This window comes from Adiantum capillus-veneris, chromosome 20, assembly GCF_014529385.1.
Source record: "Adiantum capillus-veneris isolate H3 chromosome 20, ASM1452938v2, whole genome shotgun sequence".
Taxonomy (NCBI): Eukaryota; Viridiplantae; Streptophyta; class Polypodiopsida; order Polypodiales; family Pteridaceae; genus Adiantum; species Adiantum capillus-veneris.
Window position 1 is genome coordinate 16,905,208 of NC_140950.1, and position 22,231 is coordinate 16,927,438.

The 22,231-nt window shown below is 39.8% G+C and overlaps 1 protein-coding gene and 1 pseudogene across 1 annotated transcript; both read left to right on the forward strand.

Moving 5' to 3' along the window:
* Positions 1-5,644: 5,644 nt before the first annotated feature.
* LOC147432170 (iron-sulfur cluster assembly SufBD family protein ABCI8, chloroplastic pseudogene) lies at positions 5,645-6,973 on the forward strand (annotated as a pseudogene).
* Positions 6,974-13,363: 6,390 nt separating this feature from the next.
* On the forward strand, positions 13,364-16,880 carry LOC147432171 (non-specific phospholipase C2-like). Its single transcript, XM_086491527.1, has 4 exons — positions 13,364-13,864; positions 14,638-15,295; positions 15,778-15,954; positions 16,636-16,880. The coding sequence occupies exons 1-4, from the start codon at positions 13,364-13,366 to the stop codon at positions 16,878-16,880; spliced, it is 1,581 nt and encodes a 526-aa protein (XP_086347653.1).
* The last annotated feature ends 5,351 nt before the right edge of the window (positions 16,881-22,231 follow it).

The following is a 22,231-nucleotide window of genomic DNA, read 5'->3' on the forward strand; positions in this document are numbered from 1 at the left end:
GCGAAGTTACACGTCCTTTTTTGTATTGAGCACCCTTCTCTTTGTAATCATTGATTTTGCAATGACAAAATGATTATGAGTTGTCTACTATCTTTGTCTACTGTCATTTGGATTTTCGGAGTATCCATCTCTTTTAAATTAAGAATTTTTGGCCATGAAGAGGTAAATTTAATTCAAATATCAACAGATTTGGTCACCTAAGGGGCAAACAATGCTAGAAAATGCAAAAAAAAGGGTGGCCACAAGGGCGCGTAGATGAGCCATCCAACAGTTTTGGATGGCTCATCTGCGCGCCCTTGTGGCCATCCTTTTTTTTTGCATTTTCTAGCATTGTTTTCCCCTTAGGTGACCAAATCTAATGATATATAGTGAAACCAGTTGTTTATGCAGCATGATACAATGTGATTTTGTCTTTTGGTGCAGGGAAGTAGAAAGTTGAGTTGAAGGAAGGCATATTGTGCTTGGAAAGTTTAATCTCATGTTCATATCACCTTTTCCAGGTTCTTGGGGGGTAGACAAGGCTAGAATGTGCAAAAAAAGGGTGGTCACAAGGGCGTGCAGGTGAGCCATCCAAAACTGTTGGATGGCTCACTTGTGCGCCCTTGTGGCCACCCCTTTTTTTTGCACATTCTAGCCTTGTCTGCCCCGTAGGGTACCCAAAAACTTTTAGTTAAGTGAAAGCAAATCTTAATGCAACATTACAATACAAATTGCACTTCTTTTCACTTAGGTGTTTTTTGTACTGTCCCCAGAATTAATGTAAGTTGAAAGCAGATATCAGGTGCATCCCACTTCTACTGCTGTGTTATTGTAAGCAAATAAGACACAACTTATTGAAACACATCACCAATTTTAGCAACTTACAAGATTGAGGAGTCACATTGAAAAGAATGCACAAGATAGAGAAATTGTTCAAAGTATATTCTATTACTTCTAAAAAGTTGATTTTACATCATACATCTGAGGAGATCATAGTTTTCTTGACCATTTCTTGGAGCCTCTCTTGCGCGTAAGGCAACTCCCCAGTCAGGAGGGACTTCGCTATCGTCTTAGGGTGGGTTGAGCCAACAAAAGCATGTATCCCTATCTGGGCAAGCACTTTACCCCAGAGCCAGTTCCAAATGTTGTGCATACAAGGGATTTACGCACTAGTAACACAAGATGGGCAGTCTGAGCAATGGTGCACAAACACAAAACCTTGCTCAGAGCTTTCAACGACCATGTCATAAAATGGCATTGGGGAGTGAATTCATTATGTAAAATGGCAACACCACGAGGGGGGAGTTGTCCTAGTAGGTAATGCGCAAGGGAAGATTGAAGTCCAAAGCCCGTTTTCGTACCACCGGTCATCAATTTCCAGGATGTCCTATCATAAACCAGTCAAGGTAAAGAAAAACGAAAATGAAAGCTAAGATAAATAACATAAAAATTAGGATAGAGTTTAGCTCGTGCTCCTTTTCATCCTCCTCCATGTTGCCCTTTCCACCCAAGTGAATGCTCCCTTGCACCGCACCTACGAGCTTTGGTTCATCAGAGGGGGGGGTTACGCAGTGGAGTAGGCATCCTAGCGGCCACAATCTTGGCTTGCGTGGCCTGGAATTCTTATTCATCCACATGCAATTTCTCTGCTGCCAGGACCTCCGCACAAACAAGTGCAATAGTGTCGATAATAGAGTCTCCAAGTGGCAAGAGCTTGCTCTCAAGGGCATCTAGTGCACTGTCTAAGTGAAACTTTTTGGTGCTGGTGCATAGCACGCTCAAGCATTCATCCATGCACAGACCAAATTCTTTTTCTAATTCATGCATAAACACATACTCCTCCCCATCCACTACCACTGAGGAGAAGCGACTGATTTCTACCTCTGGGATAGCCTCATCTGTCAATGGTAGTGGCACTAGAGTGTCACTAGGGACAGCCACAATGATGGATTTTTCAAGCACCTCCTCGAGCCCCCTGCGGTACTCAAGCCGAAGTGTTTGCCTTTCTACTACAAGGTTCATGGGGACAACCTCCTGCTCCTTGGTGTCCTTGATAAAGGACCCAACCTGAAGGTGTGGTAGGCGGAGCTCCTCCAAATCAGGTTCCTCGCTCAAAAAGAAGATGAATGTTTCCAGTTGAGAAAGGTACTCCACCCCCAACTTGCGCTTCTTGAGCTCTGACACCCCTGGGGCTTGCTTGTCTAAGAAATGACCTACGTCGAAGACAATTTCTTGGAACCGCCTCAACCGCTTGGAGAATGGATGATCACCTTTGTGTATGTAGCGCAAAAGATCGCAAGGCGCCTAGATCCCTGCGTGTGGGGCGATTGATACGGAATATTTTATGATGTGCTCCTCCATGAACGCTAAAATCTTGGCGAATGCATCCATGTGAAGGGAAATTGTGGCATCAAGGTCGGGGAGACGAGTGAAGAAGGTGTGGAGGTCCAACTTCCCTTTGTAATTGGTGCCTTCAAGGAAGAGGATGAAGCGTGACAAAGGGGTGGATGTGGGAGCAGATGCAGAGGCTGTGAAGGCGTCCATGTCTAGCTTGGGATGTAGATAGATAGTGGAGGAGCTCAAGTCTTGCGAAAGTAAAAAGTGTGAATGAGTTATGTAGCCCCCGTTTTATAATGGTCCCTTTTTCTTAAAAGGCACTTTCCCCAAAAAAACAAGGCACTTTCACCAGAAAAATGAACTTTCATCTCAATATGTAAAATTATATTAAAAGTCATAATTTGCCGAAGCAAATCATGTTGATTACATCGGGATTGTTTCCAAAACTGCAAGAGTTACAAAGCTATAAGAGTGATAGCATAGTTCCATCCATGCCCCAGTACTCCTCGACCTTCAATTTGTCTTCCATTCTCTTCCCAATCTGCGGACATTCATTACAATAAGTAGCCAATGATCGCCATACTATGATGTATTGAAAATGTGGTGGAAGATTCTCACCTTCTGACCTTGCAAACGGATTGCGCTTGTTGAAGGGCCTCAAAACCTATAATAGCCAAATGTTCTCGTACATTACTGAGAGTCCAATGTTTGTTCACTTGGGCATCCTCACTGCAATGTCAAAACTTGCAATAGCGTCCTCTACACTCTGTAAGGGAGTCCACACTCCAAGCTTGCACATCCAACGATCATAGTGAACCAGTTCAGTGTGATAGTTTTTGTTCAAAGTTTATCTTTTGTCAACAAAATCAGCCAAAGCCTTGTTTTCTCTCATCATATGTCAGTCATGCCATGATAAAAAACTTGTACGGGTTAGACACTGCCACAAATATATAAGTGGTAAGACCTCCCAAACATATTTTTTCTCAGCTCATTTTTTGTCCTGCTTCTCGTGAGGTTACTAGGTACACCTTAAACCCAAGGTCTGGCAGTGAACCAAAAACTCCATTTATTGGTAGCTAATTTTTTAACCTAAACCCTATCTATTCAAGGGGGGGGTTTTACTATCATAGCACCAGGTTATGGATACACCAAAAATCCTTGGTTGTGAGAGAACTTAAAACTCACGGTTGACGAGTACACCAAAAACGCGAGGTATCATGAGAGTGGCCTGTCTAGTTTGGGGATTGTGGGGTTCAAGCCCTCGTTCAATTTTTGGTGTCAGCCCGTGTGAAACGTCCCAAATGCATGCAATTAGGAGAGCCAGTTTTCATGGTAACTTTTGCTATATATTTACAAAGGAGTATAACAATATATCACAGCGTTGTTTTGTGATTGATGTGTCAAATCTCGCTCTCTCTCCTCTCGCTCTTGTTTCTCTGCGCTCCCTCCAAGCCATGGCTCCTCACAGGAAGCACCCACCATAGCCACTGCAACCTAACAGAGTAGGGTTCAGACGTCCTCAAGACTCATAGTGGTATCAAAGCTAATTTGAGCAAGAAGGCATGGAGATAATTTTAGAACAAAAGTCATGCATAACATAGCTCTAAGTTAGGGGCTCTCAACACGATCGTCACAAAATTGTGAGGAGTGGTTCCGTGGAGATCACCCAATCGAGCAGGAGGTTTTTTTCTTCATGCTCTCTCTCTCTCTCTCTCTCTCTCTCTCTCTCTCTCTCTCTCTCTCTCTCTCTCTCTCTCTCTCTCAACATGTAGCATGTGTTGAGTAAGTGGTAAATGCTCATCTTCCCCTCCCCATGTTGTTCCATCACTCAAAAACCTCAGAACATGAGGTTTCTCACTTAGGGGCACCCACAGTGGCCCTTTGGGGTGAATTGTTTTTTAATCCAATCAAGGGAGGATGCCCTCTGCACACACCCCTCCTCTTTGTCTCCAAGATTTCATGCAAAGCAACAATGTCTATCGAAGGGGTAAACAAAGCTTGAATTAAAGTTTCAGCATCATAAAATTTCTACATAGTTCAAGACATTTCAAAAAATTACAAGTAACCACAAATTCTATGAATTTTATAAGTACCAGTTCTATTTACAATGATGTTCTTTGATTGGAACAAACGGTTTCTACCACAAGGTTCACCGTATTAAATGAGTTGACAGTTTCTCAACGGCGGACTAGGCACGATATTTTCTAACGGACAGTCTGTTCTTGATAGGCAATTTTTTCTAAGGTACATCTTTTCTCTTGCTAGCACATCACAAAACGTCATGGATTCAGATATTAACATGTAGCATACAGTTGATTTTGAACATCCTAGACAAGTTCCACTTGCTACTGTCCACATTCGACTACTCTCATGGAGGGTACCTGCACGGCAATGCGATCGGATGATACTTACTTATTGCTTGATATGTATGCTCTAGCAAAGTGACTTTTAATTACTAGGCAATTATATGATTGTGGCTATCACGCATGCTTTTGAAATGGCACATGTTGGAAAATTTTGAAGGACTCATTGATCTTAGAGTGAGATTGAAATGTGGTACTTTCTATGCATTATATGTTTCTAGATACTATCAAAGATCACATCTTAAACAATATAATCGTGTAGTCAAGTGCTTCTTTGTAGCATAGTTGGGAGGAACTTATAGTAATGCTATCGGGAGTGATTTATTCTTTGAGTCAGTGGGAGCATTACTTGCTTGGTGTAGACTTTAGCTCTGGAAAAATAAGAAATATAGTTGAGAACTTTTATTTATGAATCTACCTTTACTTTTGTCCAGAAAAAAAAGTTAATGTTATTGCTTGAAGATTCTTGTAAGAAACTTGATACTGCTCAAAAGATGATGCCCCTTTGTGTAGCCATGCCTATTTTTAGGTCCTATGAGTGAGCTACTCTACTCTTCATTCCTTGTCTTGATGGTTGCATGCCAATGATATTGCCTACGTCCAAAAAAAAATCAAAGGTTGCTTTATGAGTACTCATGCAACATAAGTAGAAAATAACAAAAAAGCTATAGACAAAATTTTACTTGGTGAGCTTAAGACTCTTTTCTCTTTTCTTGAGCCTATAGTGAGCCACTTGGCACAACAATAGCCCTTGATGAAAACTACTCTTGATCAAATCTACTCCGTTAGGTTTGATTAGTGCTAGATTTTTTAGGAGCAAAATGCTACACCACGAACTTACCTCTGTCACTCTCATAATAACCAAAAGGACCCTAACCCAGTAGGCTCTGGTCAAAATCCCTCATAAGGACCCTGCACCAGGCTCTGGTCGACAACCCTCCCATAGAGAGTGGTCTCCTCTGAGCATGCAGAAGGGCGATGTTAAGTTAAAAAGCTTTAGAGTACTCATTTCGCAAGTTTGCATAGATCTGGAGGCCATCATCGACAGTTCTCACAAGCATCAGTAATGCAAACTTATCACTTGCCGATGGCAGTTCTTCTATAACCGATTTTCTCTTGAAAGCACGAGTACAAGTGGGGCTTTGTGTTGGACATGCATAGCTTTTCCATCCTAAAGGTGCTCTCCAAAGACACCGTTTGTCGGCATTCAAAAGAAGCCTCCCTGGCTTCTCCATTTTTGCCTCAGAGCCTACCAGCAATGGCTTGCCCTCCACATCCCCACCTCGCCGGACATCCACGTCCCCCACATCGACTTCCAAGACATCTCTTACTACTCCCAACCTTAGAAGCAGCCTCAGAAGAAGAGCCTCAACAAGGTTGACCCCAAAATCCTTATCACCTACTAGAAGCTCGACATCCCTCTTTCAGAGCAGCATCGCCTCTAGGGTATTTACATTGATGTTGTCTTTGGCAGCACTGCGCTCTCATGACAAGATGTCATCTTTTGCTCTATCTCAAATGTTGACAAAGATTACCCTGATTTAGTTCAAAAGTATCTAGGAAAAGTGGTCCCTCTAAGTGACAATTTCTATGCAGCTTTGAATTCTTTCATTTTCAATTATGGGTCCTTTGTCTACATTCCCAACGATAAGAATCTTGAAATGCCTCTATCCCCATATTATAAAATCTGAGCGCACTCTTATTTTGGCCGATGGGAGAAGCTCTGTGGAGTATTTGGAGGGCTGCACTGCACCTGCATATGGCAAGAATTGATTGCATGCAACTATGGTTGAGTTTTTTTGTGCAAAAGGTGCCCAGATTAAGTATTCGACTATGAAAAACTGGTATGCTGGGGATGAGGAGGGTCAAGGTGGGATATACAATTTTGTCACTCAGAGAGGCCTTTGTGATGGATATGATCCAAGATTTCATGGACATACGTACAAACTGGATCGGCCATCCCATGGAAGTATCCTAGCATTGTACTAAAAGGGGAAAAATATGTGCGTGAGTTCTACTTTATGGCTCTCATTAACAATCAACAATGGGTTGTTACGAGCACCAAGATGATTCATGTTGGGAAAGAAACTCGAAGCAGAGTTGTGAGTAAAGGTATATCTGTTGGTGAGTCCAGTAGTACCTATAGAGGCTTGGTGCATGTACACTTGACCTCTCGAAATGCCAAAAACTGTTTTCAATTTGACTCCTTGCTCATTGGAGTCAAATTAAGAAACAAGTACCCCTATACACAGGTTGATCCTCGCTCTTTCACCAAACCCGGTCATTGGACTTAGCCGCTTGGCATGATCTTGACCCTTGCCAATAATTTTGATCAAACGACCAGGAGACATGTTTTTTTTTAGTGTTGCAATGGAATGATTTCACATACGAGTTTCAAAACACAATGTGCTACCTGTGCACTATGTCTTGAAGGTTTTACACGCTACGACTGTATGCTTTTTTTTCATGTGATGGATGCCTTTTGAGACAGCTGCTGCCGAAGCATGACAAGTTCAAAGTGGGAGAGAAATTGTTGCTAGGAGCAAACATAGGTGTCGACTCTCAACTCCGGTGCCAAGAACGCTCGCTCTCTCTCTCACTCCCTCTCTCTCTCTATCTATCTCTCTCTCTCTCTCTCTCTCTCTCTCTCTCTCTCTCTCTCTCTCTCTCTCTCTCTCTCTCACACACACACACACACACACACACACACACACACTTATCTTCATGGGAAGAAGATAATGTCCCATTCTCTCATACTTACTGACTTGCTGCACTATTTTGGCAACCTTGGACTTGGTGTTTACCTAGCTTGCTCTGGCTCACAGTATCCTTAACACAGATAGAGAGTATCATAATGTTTTATGGCAAGGTCTTGGTTTGACCACTAGCAGTTATTCGAAGGAGGTTCTCTTTCATTAATAGGGTTAGTTGAGTCCCCACTGGCTGACTCGAAGCTACATTAATGCCCTCACATACAAGCATGAATCCCAATTGGCATACATAGACCCTAACCTTGCCACATTGTTCGACTGGATGGATATTGGAGTTTGTGACTAGACGGTTATTGGAGTTTGCTTCATTCAATAACCTATGCGGGTCCTACCTCGTATATACACAAGGCTTTATACTAATCAATAACGTATTTTGTAATCTTGTTCTAATTTGACTGACCCCTACTCGGTTTATAACCTGTCTAATGGGACCGATGAAGGTGGCCAACTTCATGTACAAAGGGATTCTCCAACCTAATTTTGGACTCCTTTGTTATGGCTTACCAAACTTGTTGTGGCGACTAAATCAATACTCAATTATAATGCTTTCTTTCAGAATTTGGCCGTGTCCTCAATGGCTTGATCATTTCTACCTAAAATCAACACACTCGTAAAGACATACTCGTAGCTGGCTGACTTTCAAAATGTGATGTAGCTTTTAATTAGATCTAACCAGATATTTTGAAGCTGTATATTTGACCTACCCACCCTACCTACACATGCTATAAATGATGTCCCAATAACATGCTTCATACCTAACCATGTGAAGGTGAGTTATGATCTCGTAAGCTCAGTTAGACTTCTGCAAAAATAGAAAAAATCTTCTTCTAACCTCCAACATAAAATAACACCTGTGTTTTGTCTCCTATCTCTCTTTCTCTCACTTGGATGAACTTCTCTGTGGTGTCGTCTGCAAATATCTACGGGACACTTCCTTGAAGGTGGCATGAACGTGCCTCGACACACATCTCAGTGTATGTATCGCCCCTCCTCCCTCCCTTCGACTTGATGTGTAAGTAGATCTCGCTCTATCTTACACAAACATACACACACACACACACACACATACTCATGTGTGGACACATATTGACCTTCTTATTTGACACATTGGTAGTACCACACATACACACACAATGTATAGGGGTGCTCCCTATCATAAATACAGCATAATTTATGCGTACACTCTCTAATAAAGCTTTATTATCTCCTGGGATGTACCATGAATCTGATCGTACAGCATAGCCGTGCAATACGACATTCGCAACATATAGAGTTCGCGGAGATGATAACTTTGGCCATGGCTCAGGAAATACATTTCCCATAGAAAGATTACAGAATCGTTCTACATACTCAGTATTTGGGGTTTTGCATACTTTTTCTGAACACTTTGCTGATGCTGTCTGAAGCAAATTAGTAGTTATTGTTATGGTTGTATCATCTGAAAATCTTGGTGTCTAATTGCTGGCTGCAATACTGAGGTAGAGTACGTGCTAATCTACAGAGGTAGATTACCCACTCAGTACATTTACAATTTTCGATTCTCTAAAAATCGGTCATACTTTGAGCAATAGCATGAAAAATAGATGACATGGCACCTACTCGGTACACACACACACACGCACGCACACACACACACACACATACACACACACACAGATACATGATACAAATACTGGTTGTTTTTATACAATAATTCTTATGGTTAATGGTTAAGTTTGTCATGTTGAAGTACTTTTTTCTAGGGTTGGTACGTGATGGTTGAGTATCAGCTTTTGGTTGATATGACACATGAAGTCCAGGCCTTTTGAACATGAATAGAAACTGTTTTTTTTAGTAGCAACTTTTGGGTGATATGACACATTAAAATGGGATTCATCAGCACACATAGACACGCGGTAAGGCCCAGGTGCAGGGAGATTTGGTTTTCAATTAACCCTAGCTAAAGACATTTGATGCGTGATGTTGAGCCTTAAACTTTATGTGACGGTCTCGGTAGAGATGGCAATGAGTGGAATTTTTAAAAAATCATCCATTATACAAAGGAGATGCTGCCCAAATTTTCACTTTTCAGAGAGCTTTAATGCGAGAAGTGGTAGTGATGCAACATGCCTACTACCTTCTTTGATTGTTAAAAATATTTGTTGATTAGGAGTTGAAACTCTAATGATATGTAGATACATGGAGTTTACAATCCCTTTTGATAGATACTTTACATTAGATAATGTAGATGAATGTCTAATACAATGGACATGTTAAACTTCAATCAAGGTAAGTATATATTGGTGAGCTCATAACAGGAAGCTATTTTTTTATACTTTCCTCTCTTAGAAACTATGTGGAGGTCTTGGTCGAGATGACATTGGATTGGATTTCTTTTGACAAAAATTTAATGTCTTTCTTGTGGGATGAAACAACATTGACCTATGCGGCTCTGATGACCTAGAGCTACACAACATCTGGCAGCTTGGATACTAATTTTCGGAGAATGCCAACAATTCTAGTTTTGATACATTGAACGACAATTTTTAAAATTTTCTTACATGGTTTGGGACTGCAATTTTCTTAGTAGTATTTGCTCTATACTGAGTAAACATATGATTCAGTAATTGGTGGTGACAATGCTTAGTTGATGGAATGTTGGCCTTTTTCTATGACTCATAACTGTGTCTCCATGGGAATGACACCATTGTTGATGATAAAGGAAACATAAAATGTTTTTTATTGGATAGAAGCATAATTTTTAAAATTAGTGTTAGTATTTTACTTTGAAAACACCCCAATGGTTTAAACAAAAGGGCCTTAATCCTCATGTGAGGGTCTCAGATGAGATGGTATTTTGATTGGATTTTTTGAAAATTGATTCAAATTACAATAGAGATGCTGTTCGATTTTTTCTGGAATTAAATGACGTTTATAATACCGTAAATATATGGCTCATTCTTTAAACTTAATATTTGATCTATGTTATGTTGTTAGTTTTTGTTGTAATTTTTGACACCAATAACAAGGGGAGGGAGTTGTTGACACCTGTCTTCCCAAGTAATGCCAATTCTGATAGGCTTGTGTTTCTTGGATGGTGACAGTTAAGAGATTCTTTCCTTGGGATTACAACGAAAACTACAGCAGTAACAGAAGATTGTCCAATGTACCAGCTAGATCGTTCTCCATGTAGATATAGTGGAAGCTCATCCCAAAGGATGGGCACATAGAGATACAACACTAAGATATTATATTGTAGTGATCAAAGATCAAATTTTTGATCTAAATGATTGTATTATCCATTAGATACAGAATGTTGTATTGGTGTATATGAAATGATAATTGAGGTTTATGACATCTTGTTTCAATATATTGTTATTTAATATATTATTGAGCCTTAAGTAGGTGTCGATTCTCAAATCCGATGCCAGAAACGCTCGCTCTCTCTCATTCTCTCTCTCTCACTCTCTCTCTCTCTCTCTCTCTCTCTCTCACACACACACACACACACACACAACCTTGGCAAACATGTCTTCTCTCACAATTGTAGCACATCGCAAATCCATTTCTTCTCTCAAGCAAGATCTTCAAGGAGAAGCATTGACGAATCTTTTAATGCTTGCAACCATGTCTATGCCATGTTGCACAGTACGTGTCGGGGTAACCCTCATGGAAAATCATCTGGGAATACATCTTTATATTCCATTAATAAATCTTTTAACTTATTGGAAACATTTCCTTGTTTAGGAGAGAGAAGTAGACATAGTTGGAAGACAAGAGAGAGAAGCATGCGGCATTGAGGAATTGCCATTCAAACCATTATCAACATTTAATAGAAAAATGACATAGTGAGTAACACAAAAAGAGTTCTTCTATTTTCATCTTAAGAAAAGAGCTTCATACGCTCCACTATACAAATGAGTGGCGAGGAAGGAACATCCTTCTCTCCCAATAGTAGCATGTGCATGCCATCCACATTGAGACCATGATACATCAGTCGTACACCTTTTTGGTACATGTTACCTGCACATTGGAGAAATGAGAGGAGGATCACCCAAGAGGGAGTAGTTGCACCATGTGCACCACTTTCTCCTTACCTTGGGCAATATATTATCCCTTGGTGCCCCTAGACCCCATGAGCGTCTTGGATGTCTCAGTAGCTTCTATAAGTTTTCTCTTATTGTGCCCATGCTATGTGCATGTATTTGCATGTGCAATGTAAGACACATGAGTGTTATGCAATGCTTTCTTATCAAGATCTTATATGGGTGTGCTATAGCATCCTCAAGAGTCTTGGGGTCTTGGTTTTTGACATGCTTCTTAAGATTTGGTGTCAGAGATAAACCCATGCACTTGTTGAAGATCTAAACCCTCCACCTTGAGAATCAAATCCGATAGTGCAAAGTATACTCCAACAGTGTCTTATGTTGATGCATAAAGCACTTTTCCCATGTGATTTGTGAACCAATTTTTTTCCGCTTGTGGGCAGAAATTCTTTTTAGAACATAGTATCAAAGGCTACCAAAGCCTCTGGTATGATGCCCTTCTCCTCGAGTGACATCCACCATTTGTCCTTGTCTTCTAGTGTTAGACTCCTTTGCAATTCCTTGAATACATATGGAGTGCATCTAAGATCATGAATCCCATCCCATTTGCTCAAGAGTATATTCACAGCATTTTTGTTGCATTCCCTCTAAGAATAGATGGCTTGGTATTCTTTAACAAGCCATCTACCTCTTTTTGAGAGATCATGTGTAACCCCTCCCCCCCCCCCCCCGCCGCCCAGATCATACTTCTCACATTCATACAAGGTAAGGGCTAGCCTTATGCATTTTCCATAACATATTGATGCAATTAAATTACTCATATTCAATTCATGTGAGTTTAATTAGCTCGATGTATAATAGAATCGTGTAGTGTGGAATACACCTTTTAGATGGCTCTTTGAGAACACCATAGTATATAGTGTTCTCTCATCTAATGAACCCGAAGTGGAGTACTATGTATAGAGCGCCACATGTGGTTTGAGACCATCTTTAGTGCTTAGGGAAAGGCCAGTTGTTCAAAATTTAGAAAAGCAATAGAGACAAGTTTTTAATGTTTCAATCAAGGGATAACCTGGTCAAAGCTGTCAATTTTTAGCACACATTAAACTTGCTAAGCAACTCCACAAGTCAAGTGCAATGTTTAATTTTCATGGAGTAAGATCTCAAGGGACTTTGTTTGCATGGGCTTTTTTGTATTTTTCTTGCTTTTCTTAATACAAACATCCCACATAATCCACATAATGTGGGAATTGTTTTTTTTAATTATTATTATTATTAAAAGATTTGAAGGGACTTTGTTTGTATCGTAGATTAGAAGAGGTCAAGTCATCTTCTAACCAAGTCATATAAATTGCCAAAGAAAAGTGCAAGAAAGCAAAGTTGACAAGATCTTTGTGAGCAAAATGGCGCACAAACTGCAGATTGATGGCGATGGTAATTAGCTCTCATGGGTGGTAGACTGTAGTGCGTGTGGTTGGGGGGAATAAAATTGTCGGTGGGGGAGGGGTGTGTGTGTGTGTGTGTGTGAGTGAGAGAGAGAGAGAGAGAGTGAGAGAGAGAGAGAGGAAGAAGAAGAAGAGAATTTTAGAGTAGTGCTCACTAGCTAGGGTGAGAGAGAGAGAGAGAGAGAGAGAGAGAGAGAGAGTTGTGTGGCAGCTGAGTGGCCATTGCAGGGCCAGCCGCCAGCGTGCATTTGTGTAGTTTCGTGTGTCGACGCAAAGGGTAAGATGATGAGAGAGAGAGAGAGAGAGAGAGAGAGAGCTCTTCTGTGGCAAGCTTCAACACTTATAAAGCCCGCCAGCCTCCCTCCCTCTCTCTCTCTCTCTCTCTCCCTAGCTAGTGAGCACGACTACAATTAGCTGCAGCTGCTACACGAGCATCTGAATTCATGAGGAAGGCAGTACTCGGATCAATTAGAGCTGCGCTGTTGGTAGCATGGCTTCTCGTGATGACGTGGCTCGGGCCAGAAGCAAGCCAAGGCGGAGTACATGCACTACGGCCTGCCCATCTCCGTAGACGCTTGAAAAAGGCCACCAAAATTGAAGGCCCTATAAAAACCATCGTTGTGCTGGTGATGGAAAACCGGTCCTTTGATCACATGCTTGGGTGGATGAAAAAGCTCAACCCCGAAATCGACGGTGTCATCGGCAACGAGTCCAATCCCCTCTCACTCAGCGACCCCCATTCTCCGCGTATTTACTTCTCGGACACCGCTGAATTTGTTGATCCTGATCCTGGCCACTCCTTCCAAGCCATTAGACAACAAATTTTTGGTGCCAATGGCCTCGACGATGGGCTCACACCCCCACCGATGTCCGGCTTCGCGGCTCAAGCAGAGTCCATTCTCACTAATCTATCCCACAAGGTTATGAGCGGCTTTCGTCCTGAGGTAAGCTATCCACTATTCATTCTCATCTCATGCACTCATTTTTTTTTAGGATGGCCTTTAATAGGAAACCACTCATGGTTTGGATATGAATTCAAGCTCATCCCACCAATTTTAATCCAAAGTTACGTCCCTTTTTGGAACTATAAACATTGCCCGCAATGAGCCGCCACGACGGTTTGGCCTGGGTGCCAATTCAAGAATGCAAGGACTAGAAAACATGGCCTCTAGCTTGGGTTTCAAATTCAAGCTCATCCACTCTTCCCATTTAGCTAAAGCACAAGGGCTTATCACCATTGCTTATAGTAGAAATCTCATAGCATGTTCAGTGGTGGCTATATTACCTTATGGGAATGACCATCTTAAGTCTATACCTTGCACTAATTTTGACCACTTTTTAGTCCAGAGGGAAATCTTTAGCAGTACTACGAAGACGTCACCTCTATGCACCAAAATTGCCTTTTGGGCCCTTATATACAAAACCGTCTTTTGTAAACTCCATCTTTTCCTACCTTATAAAATTATGTATCGTACAATCACATTATATCATACAGCAATCCTTAGTTAATAAGTGGGGGTTTTAATGATGCTCTCCCTCCCCCCTTCTCTTCAATTTTTAGGAGTCTAGCTGCTAGCTTCATCGACTATAACATTAGAAGCTATAAGTAACACTGACAAATTTTCCTCAAATCATACTAGTATCATAAGTACTATTAAGACAAAATATCCTTGAATTTTTAAATTGGCATTCATAAAGTGGGCTCCTTGTTTTGCAGGTAGTTCCCATATATACTGCTCTCATGCAAGAATTTGCCATTTGTGATAGGTGGTTTGCTGCAAATCCAGCATCTACACAACCCAACCGCCTCTTCATCCACTCTGCCACCTCGCATGGTGCAACAAGCAATGTTCGAGCAACACTAGAGGCTGGTTATCCACAAAGGACTATCTTTGATTCAATTCATGATGCTGGCCTATCCTTTAGGGTCTACTACCAAAACATCCCCACGGTTCTTTTTTATAAGAACCTTAGAAAGCTCAGATACATCAACAACTTTCGGCCTTATGGTACATCTTTCAAACATGATGCTGGTGCAGGAAAGCTTGCCAACTATGTTGTGATTGAGCAACGTTACTTTGATGTCCTTGGGCAAGCTGCCAATGATGATCACCCATCTCATGATGTGTCTGAGGGACAAAAATTGATCAAAGAAGTGTATGAGATCCTTCGAGCAAGCCCACAATGGAATGAGCTCCTATTTGTGATCACCTACGACGAGCACGGCGGTTTTTATGATCATGTTCCTACACCTGTGCAATCCGTGCCTAGTCCAGACAAGATCATTGGCCCTCCCCCATTTAACTTCACATTCCATCGCCTTGGTGTTCGTGTGCCCGCATTTTTCATCTCTCCTTGGATCAACAAGGGTACAGGTACATAAACTTGCTCAACATGTGGTAGCTGATAATCAATGTTTTTGCCACAATTTCTCGTGCTCTATAAAAAAATTTACACCCATGTTTTGTTAAAGTGTGACCAATTAGAAGGTGAGGAACCCACATATCTAATACAGGCACGGGCGTGGGAAAGCTGCCCTTTTTGTACAAAGTTTATGACGAGACACTTGCACCAACGAAGGGTTGAGCCCATAACCCTGAAATAAATGCATCCCGTCTCGTAACCAAGTGACAGATATCTTATATTTTCTTTTTATTGGCTTTTATTTCGTAATTCTCTAATCCATAAAATACAAATAAGGCTAATTTGGACGTGAAACTAAGGTGACAATGCTTCTGTGCCCTTTGTTACTTTTTGGGCTCTTTAAGTTTGACTCACCATAATGTTGTAATTCACCTCTTATACATTTTCCATTGATGCTCAAAAACTCTTTTTCATTTTATTTTATCTTTTGTAGTTCTTCATGAGCCCAATGGCCCAGCTTCAAGCTCTCAATTTGAGCACTCCTCAATGCCAGCCACTGTGAAGAAGCTCTTCAATTTGCCCTCGGATTTCTTAACTGAAAGGGATGCTTGGGCAGGCACATTTGACAGCCTTGTTTCCGAGCGCACTTCGCCAAGGACGGATTGCCCAGGTTTGTTTCCACTGTATCTAACGAAAGCATAATCTTCGGAACTTTAACTATCGGCAATACAGTTACTACTCAATGAAATGTGTCGTATTTAAAAGGGAGAATGCACTTGAGAGTGCTTCCTTCTATAATAATGTGACTGCAATTCCTTATGTAATTAGATTATTAATAACACACATACTATTTCAATAAGGGAAATTTTCCAAAATACACCTTGAATTTGTGGAAACTCCCAAAATACCCCCAAATTTCAGAAATTCCCACCCCTCATATTTTGCAAAGAATACCCATAAAAACTCTCAAATTACCCTTAATAACCTTGCAAATACCTCCAAAAACTTTTTCTTTATTCTTTACAGGAAGATCAATTCTCCTTCAATTAGAAGATTGGTCGAACTAGGATTTTAGATGGTACTGTAATGAAATGGTTTATTGTTTATAGACAAAAATGCCTCTATTTCTGAGCTTATTGGTGGAAATCTTCGCATAAGATACTTAAAAATATATTTTTTTTGTTAAAAAGAATAAAAAGTGAGCCAAAAATCCGGAATTGGTATAAGAGTATTTCGGGAATTTTTTGAGAATTTCCACAAAGTTCAGTGGTATTTTGTAAATTTCCATTTGAAATAATATTGACAGGTTTTTAATTGGACTGTGCATGATACTAATTCATGTGTCATGCAGAGGAACTACCTAGCCCCCCTTGGTCTCTTCGACATGGTAGCACAAATGATAATCGAACAACATCCGAGTTCCAACAAGAGCTAGTTGAGTTGGCTGCAGCCATCGGTGCGATTTTCGGGCATCAACAAGTGCTAAATGTGAAAGAGGCCAATGACTTTGTTGAGGATGCAATGTCTCGTTTTATGGCAGCCGGAAAGGCGGCTCTTGATGCAAGCATGGATGAGAGCACAATCATTAAACCTTAGCTTGAGCCCTTATCTTATTGAAGGAGTCTATATTTATCCACACATACTCTTAGTCACATGCCATTTGCATAGTCATGGTAATTTTTTCCTATTATTGGCAATTGTAGTTACATGTCAAAACTTGAAATTTGTTTAACAGGAGGGGGTTTTCAATTCAAGAATTTTCACCAAATTAATCATTAGAAAAACGTCAACAAGGGGTTTTTAAGCATAAACCTATTAATTTATTAAAAGAGAGGGGTCATTATGTTCATGAAACCATATGAAATAAGAAGGTTTTTAAATTAGACCACATAAATATATATAATTTTTTGGTATTCATATATACAAAGGGTTAAAACGGAGGAAAGGGCAAACATGTCCCAGTATGTAAGGGCAAACTAGGGACACTTGGTGCACTAGATGATGTCTCCTTATTATTACTAGTGAACTGCCCAAGACAAAATCTAGCTAGGAAGAGTCTTGCATTGTGCAACAGAGGCATCTCCCACCATTGACAATACAGTTGAATTGATGACACCGCCCTAACTACTGATCACGAACATATTCATTTCCTCGAGCGATGCAACTAACCAAAGAGGATGGTATCAGTCAAGGGCCCAAAACTTTAGTTATACAAGCTCTTTGTGTAAATGCAAATTGCCATCTCATATGACTAAGGTGCTCAATAATTTCAAATGACATTGTTGCTACAGAATAGCTTCAGAACACAACTTTCTTCAACAAGACTAAAGGTACTTTTGTGTCTAGGCTTACAATACACCAAGTAAGGATGTCTAATAATTGTATAAAGAACTTATACTTGTCCGTCATACTCACTGCCTAAAAGAGTTGACCTTGTCAATGTGGATAACATCATTGTTTACAAAACCCACTCTTATAGTATACTTTTACCGGCCAAGAATCGAGGAAACCGGCTCAAGTAATACCTTCCTCTTATTCGGTACCGTCCATAGAACTAGAGAATCCATTTAAAAACTGGCTTTGATCAAACTATGCCAATTTTAGAGTGGTGCTTTGTATTTCACCCAAGCTTGCTACTATGCTTTGCAGGAGCTTAGTCTCTCCTAATTGAGCAGGAAACTTTTGTGATTTTTTGGATTTGAAAATTATGTCCCGGTAGGCTTTATCGTGAAATACTTCGGCTCTCTTACTATACAAAGCAAGTGATTGCTCAAGCAACTCAATACGTTATGCAGGGGTGGTTCTAGAAAATACACAAGCATATGCTAAGTTTTGCTATTAGAGGAGGAAGACCTTTAAAATGAAACAAGAACATTAGAAGGAAAACTTTACATTGTGCTCTCATCAAATGCATTCTTGAAAATAGGATTAGTCACAATGACCTATTCTCCTCGAGGAGAGTAGCACAAGGGAAAATATGCTCTAGATGTTCCACAAAGATAGGTTGATAGTTGTTTCCAACTCCCATACATGGGCCTTTGTCTCTTGGTGCCCATCATTCAAAAGCACTGAGCCATTGAACTAGGATGGGAGGGATTTGCTTCACTAGGGCAAAGTCCCTAACTTAAGGACAATCAAAAAATAGGGGCCACTAGAGGGAAATTTAAATTGGGGTAATTCAATCTTCCGCTTCAAATAATGATTTTGAGTGTCTGAAAAGAAAGCCCTTGTCAAAATATCCTCATATCTCGTGCTAACCCCATCATGACACTTAAAAAAATAGAGAAGAGCCAAAAAAAAAGGTGTCCTTGTTTTGAAGATGTCCATTTATTGGGCAGTTTTACCCTATTTTACATCATACTTTGGGAGCAAGCACTACGTACAATGGATATCGGTTAATCAATGGGTGGCTCTCACGAGGTAGAGTGCATATTGTATATATCATCCCCTTGCTACCACATTACTTGAAGTGAGAGATTAAGGGTGGTGAAAGAGTGGCATGGTGCTCATCAATGGACAAAGAAAGGGGGGAGAGTTTTGAAGGAAGGCTTTTGGTAAATTTGGGAGCTCTAAACAACCCCGACCCATCCCCCCACATACATTGGGGGGATAGTGTGAATAGAGGACCACTCTTCTTTCCCATATGTGGAAGAAAAGAGTGGCCCTAAGCCAAGTTTAGGGAGAGATGCAAATAATAGAGAAGAAAGTAAGTTTTTACCACAAGCTTGGTTGTTGGAGAGCGAAAGAAAATCTTTGACCCTCGGCATGCGAAGACAAATGAGTGCATAGATAGGGGGAAATTTTTCCCCCATTTCACCGGGTTTGTTTGATGAAATTCAAGCTTAGTCAGAGATGAGAAAGTCCCTAGAGACTTCCTATTTGATGAATCCCAAATTGAAGATCGATTCCTTAAGAAGGAACTATTGTAGTCCACCCTACCATACATCAGTAGATATTTTTCTAAATCTCTGCCCTCATTGATAAACAATGTTTTTTTCTTTTCCCCTCCTTTATTTATTCATATCTTCGTAATCATTATATGTGCAAAAATTTAGATCTTTTTATGAGTGTGTACATTTGGTTGTGTGCATTAATATGTTGGGGCATGTGTGCAGATGTATTAAACTTAATACATAACACAAAAAGACATAGCGTTCAAAAGACAATTAGCTTTAGATAACTCGACAATGATTTGTACAAAATTGACTCAATATTAGATTCATTTTTATACACTATAGTGAGAATGAGGCATCATTCCAATAAACCTATACAAAAAGTCATAGAGCTATGAGGGTCATCCAGACTGAAGGTAGCAGGGATCTTCAAAGTCAAACAGTAGCTAATTAGCTAAACCAATTTAAGTAAAGAGAGCATTCTAAACTGCACCCATATAAACAAGAAAACAAATTTGTTAGCCTTGAATACATAGTACAGGTGTCAAAGAACCTATTAGTTGTTATCATTGTCCCACTTCTTTTTTTTTTTAGCTTAAACTACTATCCAAAAGTTTTATTTGTATATATATTTACAATATATAAAAAAATGTAATGCATCGGAAGGCCATCACCCCTTCTGATGCAAGTGACAATACTTGTCTTAAAGAAGTAAGTTTTATTTATTATCTAAAAAGTAAGAGCCCATCTCGAGTCATATTCCTTATTTTAAAGTTTGTAAGTTTGAAACCATAATCTCCAAGTAGCATCTTCAAGATCTTTACAAGCCTTATCCAAAAGTAATCACTTATTCAAATTAGGAAAACTAATTTTGTCCGATCTATCAAATTTGAAGAAATTTTAGTTTGTACTTATATTCCGAGCCATAAACCAAGCCCAAACATTGGCAAATTAATCAATGAAAGCCCATAGTAAATTTGTCATAGTTTTAGTGAACCTAATAAAAATCTAATGCAATTAAGAAAAAAAATTATCACATCGTTAGCATTTTTATAAATTTAATATCCTTATTGAAAGTCAGCAAAGACTATCATAGTGTAACATACCAAATGAGCAAAACATTATGTGGATAATATCAAGGCTGCAAGCTAGATTTCATATTTTTCTCAGAATTAGGATGACCAAATCTCGACATAGTAGAACCATTTTTAAGATCATTGGAGCGGAACCAAGTTAGCATGTCCGCTCATACAACATAAGCCCGTTGGAACCAGCCAATCATATCATAAACCCAAGAGGCCCAAAATATGGTATTCTGAGCTGAGAAATATACCTAGAATAATCCACAATCTACATACCAGCACCAAGAAAGTCAAAATACCTCAATTTAGTACTAGTGTTCCAAGCCGAAACCCAAAAGATCAACATCCTAATCAAAACTCCACTAAAAGTAGGCAATCTTGAGGTATGAACTATCAAAAAACCTTTCGTTCAACATCTAGCTAGTCAGTCAAAAGATCAGAGATCCTCAATCTAATTTTAAAATTCCACGCTAAGAGTATAAATTAACACAAAACCCCAAGTATAGCATGCAATTAGTTGTTAGAATTGCCAGTGATTAACCACAAAGTGGCACCTGCCAATACCATCAGAGATCAGTCTCCCAATTATCAAAGTCATGCAAGTGATATAGTCAACCAATAGTGATGCTAATATTTACTCCATAAACCTAGTATAATATAACCGCAGCTTATAAGGCCCATTAGAAGTAAAAAACCATTATGATAGTCAAAAATGACACCCAATAACAGTAAGTGTTGTGCAATCACCCCAACACTCAAACAAAGTTAGACATATCAGAAACATGAGAGGCACGACATAGGTTACCATCAATTTTTTAGAATTTTAGGTTGTGTAGTATATCAAAATCATTGTCATTCACAAAGAAACCAGTTTTGTGCCAAAAAAGTTACACACCCCAACTAGTAGTAGCCAAAAAAGTTAGAAACCCCAGGTACACACAATATTTTTTCATTTAAAAGACTACTAGAATATCTTCATCATTAAAAAACTACTTTCATTACCAAATTCTACGAGTTCAAATCTCAGAAAAGTATACACACATTCAAAAAGCTACTAATATTCTTAGATGTATTATTTAAACAAAGCGGCGAGAATTATAGTCAGTCATTAAAAAAGAAAATATTTATTTTAGATAACCAGTAAAAAACATGGCATGTAAGCCCCATAAGCATTAGAGGTTTTGTTAAAAATTTGAAAAACCATTATGTCAGTCAAACAGCCTGCAAATACCAATTGTAGCAACAAGTGAGTTTTGAAAAACATGTGAAGAGGTAGTGTGTTCAGGAAGCTCCATGTTATACTAAAGAGCTTTTGCCACAGCAAAGAGGCACAACATCCTTTATACTCACTCAGTATTGCAAGGCTAAGTGAGGGAAAAGAGAGTCCCTCACCAATTTTTATAGGTGGTAGGCAGCAGATAGTGAGCCTATTCTAGTTGGATGCAAGTCTTTGAGCATAATCCGGTAGTAGCGAAGGAATCTTCAAGACACTAAGGGAATCCTTGGCAGGGCCCGAAGCTCTATGTATGTACTCATATAGGGTACATAGGGAAAAAATCATGCACCAAAATGAGAGGGAGAGCCTGCCATTGTTTTGGTTCAGGAGGAGATGGTAAGGTATCTGTAGGCAATTTTAAGAAAGGCACATGCTTCATAGTAATAAGTACCTGGTTATTAAATTTTCTAGGTAGGCCAGGGTAAGTTCCCACCATGCAAAAAAAGAGCCAAAATAGGGTTTTTTTTATTTTTTATCTTGCTAGGCCAGGGAGGGAAAATAGGAAATAGGATCTAGAGGTGAGCAAAGAAACCAGAGAGATGGAGAGAGAAACAAACAAAGAGGGGTATTGATATATATGTTGATAATACCAAGGTCTATGAGGTTCCAATCTGAGAATATTAATGTAGGGCCAGTGTAAATGAACTATGGTAATCCAGGAAAGATCCCAAGGCAAGTCCGAGAGCCAAGGCAAGG

Excerpts from the sequence above, each read along its gene's own strand:
- LOC147432171 (XM_086491527.1), top strand. The coding sequence starts at position 13,364 with ATGAGGAAGGCAGTACTCGGATCAATTAGAGCTGCGCTGTTGGTAGCA. Across the intron at positions 15,296-15,777 it reads TTGGATCAACAAGGGTACAG|TTCTTCATGAGCCCAATGGC; the intron begins GTACATAAACTT and ends TATCTTTTGTAG. Across the intron at positions 15,955-16,635 it reads GCCAAGGACGGATTGCCCAG|AGGAACTACCTAGCCCCCCT; the intron begins GTTTGTTTCCAC and ends TGTGTCATGCAG.